Genomic DNA, 13,031 nt, shown 5'->3' on the forward strand with positions numbered 1-13,031 from the left:
CCTTTCAGACACACACTGATATCAGACTGATATGGTTCACAATATCATTTTGTAGCAAAAAAATAACTGAAGTGAAATAAATGTATCTTATTGGATAAAACGGATATTGACAAGTAGAAATATATGTTTTTTCAATACTCGAATATCACAGAATGTTAAAAATCCCAATTATACTGTATCATGAGTGAAGTACTGTATTGGTATTACATCGCAGGGTTTGAGATGATTTCCATCTCTGCCACATAAGCAAATAATTATGGCTCTAACATTGTTTGAGTTGCAGCAGCTGGGAATGAAAAAAATAGTAGTTTTTTAGGATAAAATAATCCATGCGTGCTTTAAGCAGTTGAAGAAGAAGAGTTGACTCATCAGTTCTCTTACACTATGAATCGTGCGTATTTACATCAAATGTATTTTCATAGTGTTTATTATACACTGAAATTTCACATCCATCAGTTATTACACATCTATACATGTTTAGTAATGTTTTTCCTGTATTTTTTGATGTGGTATAGATATTCGCTGGGCATTACTGCAGACAATGGAGTGCAGTGGCACAGCAAGCTGCAAGTCATGATTCCATATTTGTCAGTGATCCAAACTGTTCATCCTCCTTTAAACTTGCTCCAAGTCCCTCCTTAGCTGGTGTCAGAACGAGCGGATCTTGCTGTCTGGTGCTGGAATGGGCCCCAGAGATGGATTTGGGGTCATGTTTTCTCCTCCTTGGATCGGCTGATTAGACCTATTCCAGTCTGTACTTAGGTGGCCGGTGAGGCTGTGTTTTTTTCCGGAACACGTGTTCGGAACCAGATACATCCTTTTCAGGGAGTATGTGAGGGAGGAAGAAAAATGGGGGAGATGAAAGGCAAGTGGAAGAAGCGGAAGATGAAGAATTAGCTTTGTCCCAGTGCCATTGCCTGAATCTAATACAGGGATAAGTGGGATATGTGTGTGCAGGTGGATGATTTGGCAGCATGTGTGCACAAGAGACAAAGACCGTGCAAGTAAAAATATGATTAGAGATTCTTTCAGCAGGATATTATCTAAGAGATCAATTTGATGCAGTTTAAAGGGCCGGTTCACCTCAAAATCACATTTACTGATTTTCCACTGGCCTGTGGTGCTATCTGTCTTTCTAGATTTGTTTTAAGTGTTAGTTGCCCAGTTTTACTGGCTGTAGAGATGTCCAAAACTGAGCATCTCTTAAATATAATGGAGCTCAGTGGTACCTTGTGGTAAACCTTGATGTGAGTAATCTCATGTGGAAACCAAAGAGTGAAGAATGAAGCGTGCACCTAACCATGACGAGAAGCTTGTGGTTGTGACAGTGTGATAGAATGTAAACACTTGCAGTGTACCCCACACCTGAGCCACAGTCTTATCTAGCTGTGGTGGCTGTAGGTAGTATGAAAAATAATTCTCCCATGAACTTGCTCATTGCAATGTTCAGATTTTTATGAGCCACGAGCTCTGAAAAGAGACATTGTTGCTGAGTTTTTCAAAATTAAATTCAGGAAAAGGATTGATATCTCTACAGATGCAAAACTGGGTAGCTCATACCAAAACAGTCTGCATACAATGTATATGTTTTATTGAGGGACACAGGACAATTATGTGCATTCAGTTATGGAGTGAAATATTCCTTTTTAAATTTCTAAAAAAATGTATAAAAGAAGATTCTCTCATGTTAACTCCTAAAAATACCGTACCACCACCAATGTGTGAATATGTTTAAAACCTTAATAGAAGCACTTGCTCTTAAATTCCCAGATATTGTTTTCCATACTAACATTTACCCACGTTTGTGACATTGGATTGGTGAACACTAGTGTGGTTATTTTGGCCAAACAATGTAGCGGTTTTGTCATTATAAATACTTAATACTGTCATTGACATGATATGCAGCGCACACATGCCTTTGTTTAACCTCTTAAGACCCAAACTCTTTCATGGCATGCATTTTTTTTTCTCTTTGCTATTTGGGCTGATTGGGACCTGATGAATGTAAAAGCAAAGAATTACTTTTTTTTTTTTTTTTTTTTTACCTGATTTTTGTTTCCGAGAAAAATTAGATCCACATATGAGGATGTTCGTTTTAAATTTTGATAGAACAGTGGTAGTATAACGTCCTCGTAAGTGGATATCAGGCCCTTGTAGAGCAAAATTTTGTATTTTGGTCTAGACAACCCAAAATGTGATGTCCACATATGTGGACACCAGGTCCTAGGAGGTTAACCTACTTTACTAAATATGAAACAAATATTTTTGTGTCTAGTATATCCAGTGTTTGTTTCCTTCAAGTGACCACATCTAAATACACTGAAAAAAGTTAACATTGTGATAAAAACCTTAACCTCTTCCAAGAAAATTACTCTGCATTGAACAGTGTCATTAAATACCCGACAATTGCTTTCTTGTTTTATTAAAAACACATTTTCAGTATTTGATTGGAGTAAAATCGAAACAAAGACTGACACAGACAAGTAGATGTTTTATGGGAGGAAAAAACACATTAAACTTTTTTTTTTCAAATCAAATTATCTCCTCTTTCTTCCCCCTGGTATCGTTTAATCTTGACACATGTTGTTATTTTAATATGCTGTGCACATCAAAGGGAATCCTCAGATCCATATCAGCTTAGTGAAGGTTTTTGATAATTACTTTCAACTCAAGAGAATTTGTCATTTAGACAGAAAACAAGTAGTATGATTGGACAGACAGTGTGCCAGCAAATGTGCTTTTTTTGGCTGTCAGCCACAGATAGTTTTAAATAATGGGTTCTAAGCTTTGCTTGCAATTTGCCAACAAGTTGTTTTTTTTAGACTAGATGATTGATCTTTGAATATATTTTAGGGCCAAAGTGTCTGGTAGCTTTAATAAACGTACCATATTCATACTGTCAGCAGTATTTGTAGCTTGCAGATGTTGTTAATGTTTCATCTTGATGCAAACACAAGCTTAAATATGTATATGTATATGTAAGTACCTGTGTCTGATATAATAATTACCTTTCATGCTGGAATCTGGACTTAAAGCACATAAACTTTGTTTAAGAAAAGAAAATGATAAGAGTATGCGATACAAGTCACTTTGGACATATGAGACAAATAATAAATAATGTATTATTCTTACACAAAAAATTATGTAAGAATTGGACATAAGTATCATAAAGACAGTAAAAATAACCAGTCAATAATGTTACAAAGTAAAAGCTTTGTAAAAGAATTCACATTGTAAGTCTGAGTACCTTGTTCTTTTTGTACCTTAGAGAAAAAAACCCAATTCAGGTATTAATTCAAGATGGAGTCCGTTTTATTCATAAAAGTTGGATTCCTCTTTTAAATCTTGGAACTGAGCAATTCTGTGGTCACCATCTTGTTGTTTAAAGGAATAGTGGTGAACCAGTGACAGGCTCATGGGCAGCCAAGGCTCACTGATGCATATCGGAAGTGAAGCATGTGGTCTGATCCAACAGACTAGATACTGTAGCTCAAATTGCGGAAATTGGTTCTGATAGAAAGGTGTCAGAATACACAGTGCATCTCAGCTAGTTGTGTATATATATATATATGTGTATATATATATATATATATATATATATATATATATATATATATATATATATATATATACATACATACAGTGGGGCAAAAAAGTATTTAGTCAGCCACCGATTGTGCAAGTTCCCCCACTTAAAATGATGACAGAGGTCAGTAATTTGCACCAGAGGTACACTTCAACTGTGAGAGACAGAATGTGAAAAAAAACTCCATGAATTCACATGGTAGGATTTGTAAAGAATTTATTCGTAAATCAGGGTGGAAAATAAGTATTTGGTCACCTCAAACATGGAAAATCTCTGGCTCTCACAGACCTGTAACGTCTTCTGTAAGAAGCTTTTCTGTCCCCCACTCGTTACCTGTATGAATGGCACCTGTTTGAACTCATCATCTGTATAAAAGACACCTGTCCACAGCCTCAAACAGTCAGACTCCAAACTCCGCCATGGCCAAGACCAAAGAGCTTTCGAAGGACACCAGGAAAAGTATTGTAGACCTGCACCAGACTGGGAAGAGTGAATCTACAATAGGCAAGCAGCTTGGTGTGAAAAAATCAACTGTGGGAGCAATCATCAGAAAATGGAAGACATACAAGACCACTGATAATCTCCCTCGATCTGGGGCTCCACGCAAGATCTCATCCCGTGGGGTCAAAATGATCATGAGAACGGTGAGCAAAGATCCCAGAACCACACGGGGGGACCTGGTGAATGACCTGCAGAGAGCTGGGACCAAAGTAACAAAGGTCACCATCAGTAACACACTACAACGGCAGGGAATCAAATCCCACAGTGCCAGACGTGTTCCTTGCTGAAGCCAGTGCATGTCCAGGCCCGTCTGAAGTTTGCCAGAGAGCACATGGATGATACAGCAGAGGATTGGGAGAATGTCATGTGGTCAGATGAAACCAAAGTAGAACTTTTTGGTATAAACTCAACTCGTCGTGTTTGGAGGAAGAAGAATACTGAGTTGGATCCCAAGAACACCATACCTACTGTGAAGCATGGGGGTGGAAACATCATGCTATGGGGCTGTTTTTCTGCCAAGGGGACAGGACGACTGATCCGTGTTAAGGACAGAATGAATGGGGCCATGTATCGTGAGATTTTGAGCCAAAACCTCCTTCCATCAGTGAGAACTTTGAAGATGAAACGAGGCTGGGTCTTCCAACATGACAATGATCCAAAACACACCGCCCGGGCAACAAAGGAGTGGCTCCGTAAGAAGCATTTGAAAGTCCTGGAGTGGCCTAGCCAGTCTCCAGACCTCAACCCCATAGAAAATCTGTGGCAGGAGTTGAAAGTCCGTGTTGCTCGGCGACAGCCCCAAAACATCACTGCTCTCGAGAAGATCTGCATGGAGGAATGGGCCAAAATACCAGCTACTGTGTGTGCAAACCTGGTAAAGACCTATAGTAAACGTTTGACCTCTGTTATTGCCAACAAAGGTTATGTTACAAAGTATTGAGTTGTATTTTTGTTATTGACCAAATACTTATTTTCCACCCTGATTTACAAATAAATTCTTTACAAATCCTACCATGTGGATTCATGGATTTTTTTTTCACATTCTGTCTCTCACAGTTGAAGTGTACCTCTGGTGCAAATTACTGACCTCTGTCATCATTTTAGGTGGAGGAATTTGCACAATCGGTGGCTGACTAAATACTTTTTTGCCCCACTGTGTGTGTGTGTGCATATATATATATATATATATATATATATATATATGTGTGTGTGTGTGTGTGTGTGTGTGTGTGTGTGTGTGTGTGTGTGTGTGTGTGTGTGTGTGTGTATGATATGCCTTATTATTTGTATAAAAATGAGAATAGTTTCTTAACACTTTTAAATTCCGTATTAACCGTATGTCTCTGGTTTGTTTAACTGGTCTTTTTGGTGTTTGGGGTTCTGTGGCTTCTTGGCTCTCTAGGCCTAAACTAAAATAAACACGTCTACTCTGCGATTTCATGGCCAACCTGTTTTAGATCATGTCAGATTTTTTTTTTTAGAACCCTGCAAATCGGCATGTCGGACCAAAAAGATTTTCCTCCTGAAGCTGGGGGCAGTTATCTTTCAAGAACAATTAACCATTGAGCATATGGTTCCCATAACCATTTCACATTCTCATTTACTTTCAGTTACTTTAATGAGGAGAACAGTGACATCTCAATGCCAAACATAGATTTTGAATGTTTATTTCTGTGTTTATTTCCTGAATGTTTGACACTATAGTAACAGGTTATATTTTTAAGGGAAAACAACAAAAATGAATTCAAAATGGACATTGTGGGCTATCCAGTTGCCTCAATTTATTTGTGTGCCAGAGCCAAAATTAAAAGATCAGAACGTAAATGTCTCATTTCTCTAAGTAAAAAGGCTTTTACAGTTCTTGGCTGCATGTCGGCTTCAACTCAATTTGCAGCATAATGAAATTTAAGTTGGCTTACGTATGATTGCTGTTCCCGTTTTTTGCGTATGACAGAATTTTTCTGCCAGTTCAGAAGTATAAGAAGCCCAGAAATAGTTTCTTTTTTACCCTGTCTCATTTGTTCTAATAAGTTTCTGACTGCAGTTGATGGAAATAAGCCACTCAGTTATGTGATCTTTAGGCACAAATCTTTTCCTTTTTTTAATAACCTTTTTCTGTAATCATAGAATGATTCATGGCAGAAAAGCAGGTGGATGTACTCTCGCAACAGATGACTGAAATAGTGGCTGAAACAAAAACCAGAAGCCTCTTGACCTTTGAGCGTTGGAGTCGATCAGTCATTCTATATGAAATGCATTAGGACCTTGGCACTGGTGGACCTACCTTAAATCTTATCAGTCAAGCAAGATACATCAGCTGAATATTTAACATGAGGGTATCTCTCATTCACAGGAGTTGGACATCGTCCCAGATCTAATGGGAGACAACGCCAGGTGTCTGTTAAAGGAGTGGAACTTCATCCAAGTTTCTGTAAGTTCTTATTCTATTTTCTACAACTTCTCTGTGAAAGTAAAATATGCCGCTGTAAGTAGTCATGAATTTTTTTGTTTTTGTCTTTGGTCTTTAGGTCAGTCACTCATGCTTGTCTGAAGTGGAGGCGATACTTGTGGCTTTAGAGGCAGAAAATCGAGCTCTTCTCCACCCGGTGGTTGTTATTTGGGTGAGTTGAGATGTAGATCCTATAACCGTACATCTCACAGTTAGAGTGCTAATCCATGTCCATCATCTTAGTGTGGCATTTTTCTAGGTTCCTGGACTGGAAGACAAGTTATGGGGGGTGTAAAAACTGAGATGTAATGAAAAACCCAAGGAGAAATTAAAGCCTCTAAAATTTAATGAAAAATCATCCAAATGTTGTTGACACATTTGACTAAAACCACCCAAGTCAAAGGCTTCGGTGGTTTTAAAGGAAAATGTCAGTAACAATCATCCTCTAGAGCCCACGAGTGTTCATGCCAAATTTCAGGGCATGAACTTATTAACATATTTCAGTCAGGACCCAAGTGGTGCACTCACTGACAGATGCAGCCATCCTTACTGTGATTTCACATACAAATCTACTCTACGTCCCCCACAACTCTGTTTCCATTCCTTGCTGGGACCTCGTGTATTCTTGTTGTTGTCAGATTTGTAAACCATTAAAAGACAAAGAATGTATTGCTGGCAATTACAGGGACAGCACAGCAGCTCTTGCATGCAGTTATGTGGGGAAAACGCATCATTTTTTAAGTCATCATTGCCATTCTCAACTTTTTAACTCCTACAAACTGTGTACCTAAAAAACAAAATACAGTTCAGGAATCTAGTTAACAGAACCTGGAAAACCTGCTCTTGATTCTGTTATGTACAGTCCTGCCTTGAAAGCATCCACAGGAAGTATCCATAAGAAGTGTGCACACTGGCTTAGTTATTGCAATAGACATATAAAATAAATGGGCATAACTTAAAAAAATCCTAGTTGGTTTAACAAGTTATTTTTATTTTATCAATGTCAAGCATTATTTACACAGTCAATTCTGCTGCCTGTATGATTTTTTGCTTCACTGAAACTAGACAATAGTTTCCTTCTCCCATCTCTGCTGCCTCAGATGTTGTAAGCCAGCGAGGCATGAAGAAGGTCTAATGACATTTGGAACAACCATGATTCAGTAACTTTTAGAACCAACTTTAACAGCAACACCTAGAAGTAATCATTTTCTGACTGACTTTATCAGTCTCTCATATTATTTTGGAGGAATTTGTCCCACTTTTTTTTTTTTTTATTAATTCATGCACAGCTCTCTTAAGTTCCTATCACAGCATTTCAATCTGGATTAAGTCTGGACTTCAGTGTGATGGACTGAAATCAGCCATTGTGTTGTAGATTGCTGTTGTGCTTGGGATCACTGTACTGTTGGAATGCCAAACCTTAGCTTGGACAGATGGCCTCACGTTTGTTTGTTAAATAATTTGGTAAACAGAGTTTAAGGTCCCCAAGACGTGTTTGTGCTGATATGCTGACTTTTCTCCAAATGTGGCTTTGTGCATCATCTCCACTTTGGTCTTGTCTGTCCAAAGGACATTGTTCCAGAAATCTTGTGCTTTGTTTCGACGCAGCTTTGCAAACCTTAGTTGTGCTACCATGTTCTTTTCTGAGAAAAGAGGCTTAGCAACCCTTCCAAAAAAGGCATACTTGTTCGTACTTGTCTTTTTTTCTAATTGTTCTGTCATGAACTTTATAATTTAACATGCAAACCAAGGTTTCTAGTGTCTGAAATGTAGCTCTTGAGATTTTTAGCATTTTCTCGGAACATTGTATGATCTGACCTTGGGGAGAATATGCTGAGACGTCCACTCCTTGGAAGATTTTGACATATTGTTATAATATATACCTGAAAGCCCCAGACCAACAAACTGTCAGAACTTGTCCAGTGACATCCATGTTAGGCTACTAAATTGGACAGATGGATGGAGAGAATGAAAGCTATAGGCTATATCATACAAATGTTATAACCAGTGCATTAGTACAATAAAAAGGCTTCTAGGTATACTTAGTTCAGTTTCTTTTTAACAGGAGGGGACCTCTGCCAGCTGTCTACTATGGCTGGATTGAGAGGTAAAGGGAAAAAGAAAGGGGGGGGGGGGAAGAGTGCATAGAGAGATGAGGACAAAAAACATACTATTCGAACGAGAAGACAAAAGTTAACAGCGTGGATTAGTGTTATATATACACACGCAGTGAATGGAAAGAGGTGAGTGCTGAACAAATGCTCTGTGCAACATGTTAAGACCCACAGGAGCCTGAGCCTATTGCAGCATAGCTTTGTGTTGTGTTGACTTACTGTTATCATCATGATTCAATCCAAAATTGATCCAAATGGGACTGAATCATTTTCCTTTTACAAATAACTACTCGCAGTCTCACTTTTTCCCAGCTCACTGAGCTCAGCTTCCTGTCGGACCAGTGGAAACTGCTCCAGTGCCACAATACAGTTTTTCCACACCATTTTAATAAAGCCTGAATCATGAAATTGACAGAAAATAGCATTTTTTTTTAAACTGAAGCATTCAAACGTAGCATCTTAACAAGTTTTTTTAAACCCAATTAAATATTAATTTTCATATATGTTTTAATTTGTATCATATTTGCTACATCCAAGAAATGATACCAATGATGTAAAGTCTCAAACTCACAAAAACTGCATACATCAACTGTGATACATTAACATTAGGGGGTTCTGTTTTTTCAAGTACTGAAATTCATACCGTTGGGAGTTTAAACTGTTATAATTGATACTACTCAAGCCTTCTATACATCGCCACTCTCTTTTCTTGGATATCTACATACAGTTCAACTCACTTGTAATTCAAAGCACACAGGTTTGACGTTTCTTTAAGCAAACATTTTTTCTTTTTTATATGTAGTGTATTCACTATGTACTCTTTTTTTTCTTTCTTAAACGAGCTATTAATACCATTTGAGGACTAAAGGTGTGTTATTTGCAGTTGTGTGTTTGTTAGAGAAGCCACCTAAAGGGTTACAAGTTTGTCTCTTTAATATATAAATAAAAGCTCATAAATCTATAACATGTCCTTAAAGTCATACAGTATATAAACTACTGTATGTCTGTGCATATAATGTCTCAGTGTCATTTCCCCACACAACTGGTGCAGCACAGATTAAGTTTCATTGAGGTACATGTACTGCATAGCATTGAAAACCTTTTCTTTTTTTTTTCTGCTTGTAAAAATCTAACCTGTGGTCCACCTCACGTCCCTTCTGGAGCTCTGTAGCTATTTGGAAACTCTACACCTCCCTTGAAAGCACCTCTGCACGACCTCTCTTACGGCTCGCTTTCCTTCAAACTGTGGCTGATCCCACCAGAGCTACACTAACCTGAGAGCTCACTGAGGGAAAAAAAGAACAAACTGCTTTAATCTGCTCTGGGAAACATTTAAATGTTTGTGAAAGGCTTGTTTACTTTTTTTAATTTGGAAAATGTAACTCTTCATCTAAAACAAAGAGCCAGCATCAAAAACAATGCCAGGTAATGAGAACAACATAAACCCACAGAGGCTGATTTCTGTGACAAAACAAGCCAGATGTCATGCAGAATTGCTCCGCTAAAGCCCCTGTTCTTACTTGTGTTAGTTTTCAATAAAGATTGAAGCACATAGATTCAGATGTGTAAACACTCGGTTTGAAGCTGTGGGGTTTAATGGGATTGACTCCCTTCCACATCAGAACAAACCAGGTTCCCACAAAACTCTCACTGGTAAATGTTGCTAGTTCATCCTAATCTTATTCTGTTCTAACATTTATTCCGATCAGCCACAACAATGAAACTGCTGACAGGCGAAGTGAATAACATCGATCATCTTGTTACAATGCAATGTTCTGCTGCGAAGCCTTGGGTCCTGAGATTTATGTGGATGTTACTTTGACGTATACCACCCATATAAAGATTGTTGCGCACCAAACTGCAACCTCCAGGGATGAAAAATTAAGCCAATTAATTAACTGTAGTTCCTTGGGAGGCCACTTGAGGCTATCTCATAAAGAGGTTCAATGCTTGTAGACTGCACTGTTTAAATGCCAAACTTTAAAGCAATTAAAACATTTTTAGATGCATCCATTCTCTGCCACTTATCCTTCTCAGGGGGGGGGCTGGAACCTATCCCAGCTGTCTTGGGGTGAGAGGCAGGGTACAGCCTGGACAGGTTGCCAGTCTGTCTCAGGGCTAACACATAGACAAAGACAACCATTCGCACTCATATTCACACCTCCATTCACACCTATGGGCAATTTAGAGCTTAACGTACCCCCACTAACTGCATGTCCTTGGACTGTGGGAGAAAGCTGAAGTACTCGGAGAGAACCCACATGCAAACTGCACACAGAAAGGCAGGTTTGAACTCAGGTGGAATTGAACTCAGGACTCTATGGATAGGTCTTGATGCATGCTCATTCATCCAGGTAAGTAAATCTCCAAAAGTTGATTTTGTTCATCTGGACGTAGCGTTTTTAGTGGGAGAAACATTTAACTACTCATCCAAGTGACTTCTTCAGTCCCAGCGGACTGCAAGTTTCCCCAATCTTATAAACAGGGAGGAACGCTGTTTTGAGCGCGGAGTCAAGGAGGCCATTTACGTGAAAAGGGAAAGACCATCTTTGAATTGAGGAGGGGGCCTAAGGGTACATCTTTCGCCATCATACAGTGATGTGATTGTAGCCATTGCCCAGCTCTCTGTGAATGGTTCTCATGGCCATTGATCAGTGGTTGTTGATCAATGGTCATGAGAATTTTCATAATTATGATGAAGGAACTGACCTCCCAGCCCTTTGTTCCTTCAGTGGTGCTGGTTTCAGTCATTATGCAAATGTACCGTTTATAAGATTGGGGAAACCTGCAGTCAGCTGAGACTGAAGAAGTCACTTGGTTGAGTGACTAAACGTCTCTCCCACTGAAAACGCTACGTCCAGATGAACAGAATCAACTTTTGGAGACTCTATGGATAGCTTTCACCTTCCAACAACTCTACTGAGGCAGATATTTTTAGTAATTCCATCCATCCATAAACAGCAGTATTGTTTCTTGGTGGTGAAATCGCTGAACTAGATTTCGCCACCATATTTATGCTGTTTGTGCCTCCTAGGTAGTTTTAGGTTGAATTTTAATTAAACAATTAAGACACAAAGCTTACTGTGTGATATAGCCTGTCCAAGCAGTCTGGGATTTGAAAGAGAAATTCTAGTGTTTTATCAGTTTGTTACTTGTCTGCCTTTCTGCATCTGTTTTTTTTTTTTTTTTTTTTACTGCTGAATGCAATTTGCAAGCTTCTAGCATTAGATGATATGTTAGCACCCCCCCCCCCCCCCCCCCCCCTTTGCACAAAAATGGTTAAAAAAAAAAGACAAAAAACACAACTATGGACAAAAACTAGAGTTAAGGATTGAAATTGTTGAATCCCAAACTAGTCCATCTTTTGTGTTGTGGAGTGACACTCTGTTGCTCCAGCACTGTCGCCCAATGAGAAGGACCTGCAGAACACAAACAACAGCCCAATTTGCTGACTGGGCTCCAAACATCAGAGTTTGTGGTTCAGTAGATCAGAGTTCTGTTGGCAGCTTAAAGGAGCCTGGTTGCTGCATATTTCTGTTGTCACTTTTTTGTCTTTTGTTGTTGTCTTCTATGCTGCTGTATTAATGAGTGGTGTCCTTTTCTTATTACATGAAGAAGATAGAAGTTATTAGAATTTGATTGCTCCTGTAATTGTATTCTATCAGTCTATATAGACCTAGTACTTCCTTATGTAACATGCAGTGATGCTCTGATCTACAGTGAGACTGTGAATTATAAAACCACGCTGGATTTCAGATTATTTTTTGTTACCAAATTGCTATTTAAAGGATTGATTCATTGATTGGAATATAAAAAATGCCTTTAGAAATTTGCAGGGGAAAACCAAAAGGGAGAATTAAAGCGTATTCTATTAAAGTAAATCACATCTGTCATTTTTCCCCCCATCTATGCCTAACCTAATTTCGTCAACATTCAAATGTGCATAAACTCAGCCTGGAAAGTTGAGAATATGGCAAAACATGAGGCAGTCCTCCTAAGCGATTTGATCCTGCACCAGAGTGTCTGGGTTTTTTGGGGGGGGGGGGTTTGCCTGGGGCTATTATTAGATTGCATATGCACCCCGTTATTTATCCCAGGCTTGATCACATGGTAGTGATCACTGAGGGATCATAGAGTTTCAAGTGTTGGTGTTATCCATGTGATGGTGGTAGCCTCAAGGGGAGTAAAGGAGACCGGATAATGGAGGTCACTTTGTTTTACTTAGTCTAAGATGTTATGGCCTTGAGCAAGACATTTCAAAGAAAAAAAATGTTGCTGTTGAGTTTACGCTATAAGAAATCACCAATCTATGATAAACATTTGCCTGAAGTTTATTACCATTAATATCAATAATATTATTATTGTATAATTATCACTCAAG

At 38.6% G+C, this 13,031-nt stretch overlaps 1 protein-coding gene across 4 annotated transcripts in view; it reads left to right on the plus strand.

Annotated features, from left to right (window-relative positions):
* crppa (CDP-L-ribitol pyrophosphorylase A) overlaps positions 1-13,031 on the plus strand; it is a 58,682-nt gene that overhangs the window by 22,456 nt on the left and 23,195 nt on the right. For all 4 annotated transcript variants that reach the window (XM_004560182.4, XM_023153399.3, XM_004560183.3 and 1 more), the window contains exons 7-8: positions 6,441-6,518; positions 6,616-6,708. In XM_004560182.4, coding sequence (XP_004560239.2) covers positions 6,441-6,518; positions 6,616-6,708 — 171 coding nt within the window. The remainder of the gene's footprint in view (positions 1-6,440; positions 6,519-6,615; positions 6,709-13,031) is intronic.

This window comes from Maylandia zebra, linkage group LG11 (assembly GCF_041146795.1).
Source record: "Maylandia zebra isolate NMK-2024a linkage group LG11, Mzebra_GT3a, whole genome shotgun sequence".
Taxonomy (NCBI): domain Eukaryota; kingdom Metazoa; phylum Chordata; class Actinopteri; order Cichliformes; family Cichlidae; genus Maylandia; species Maylandia zebra.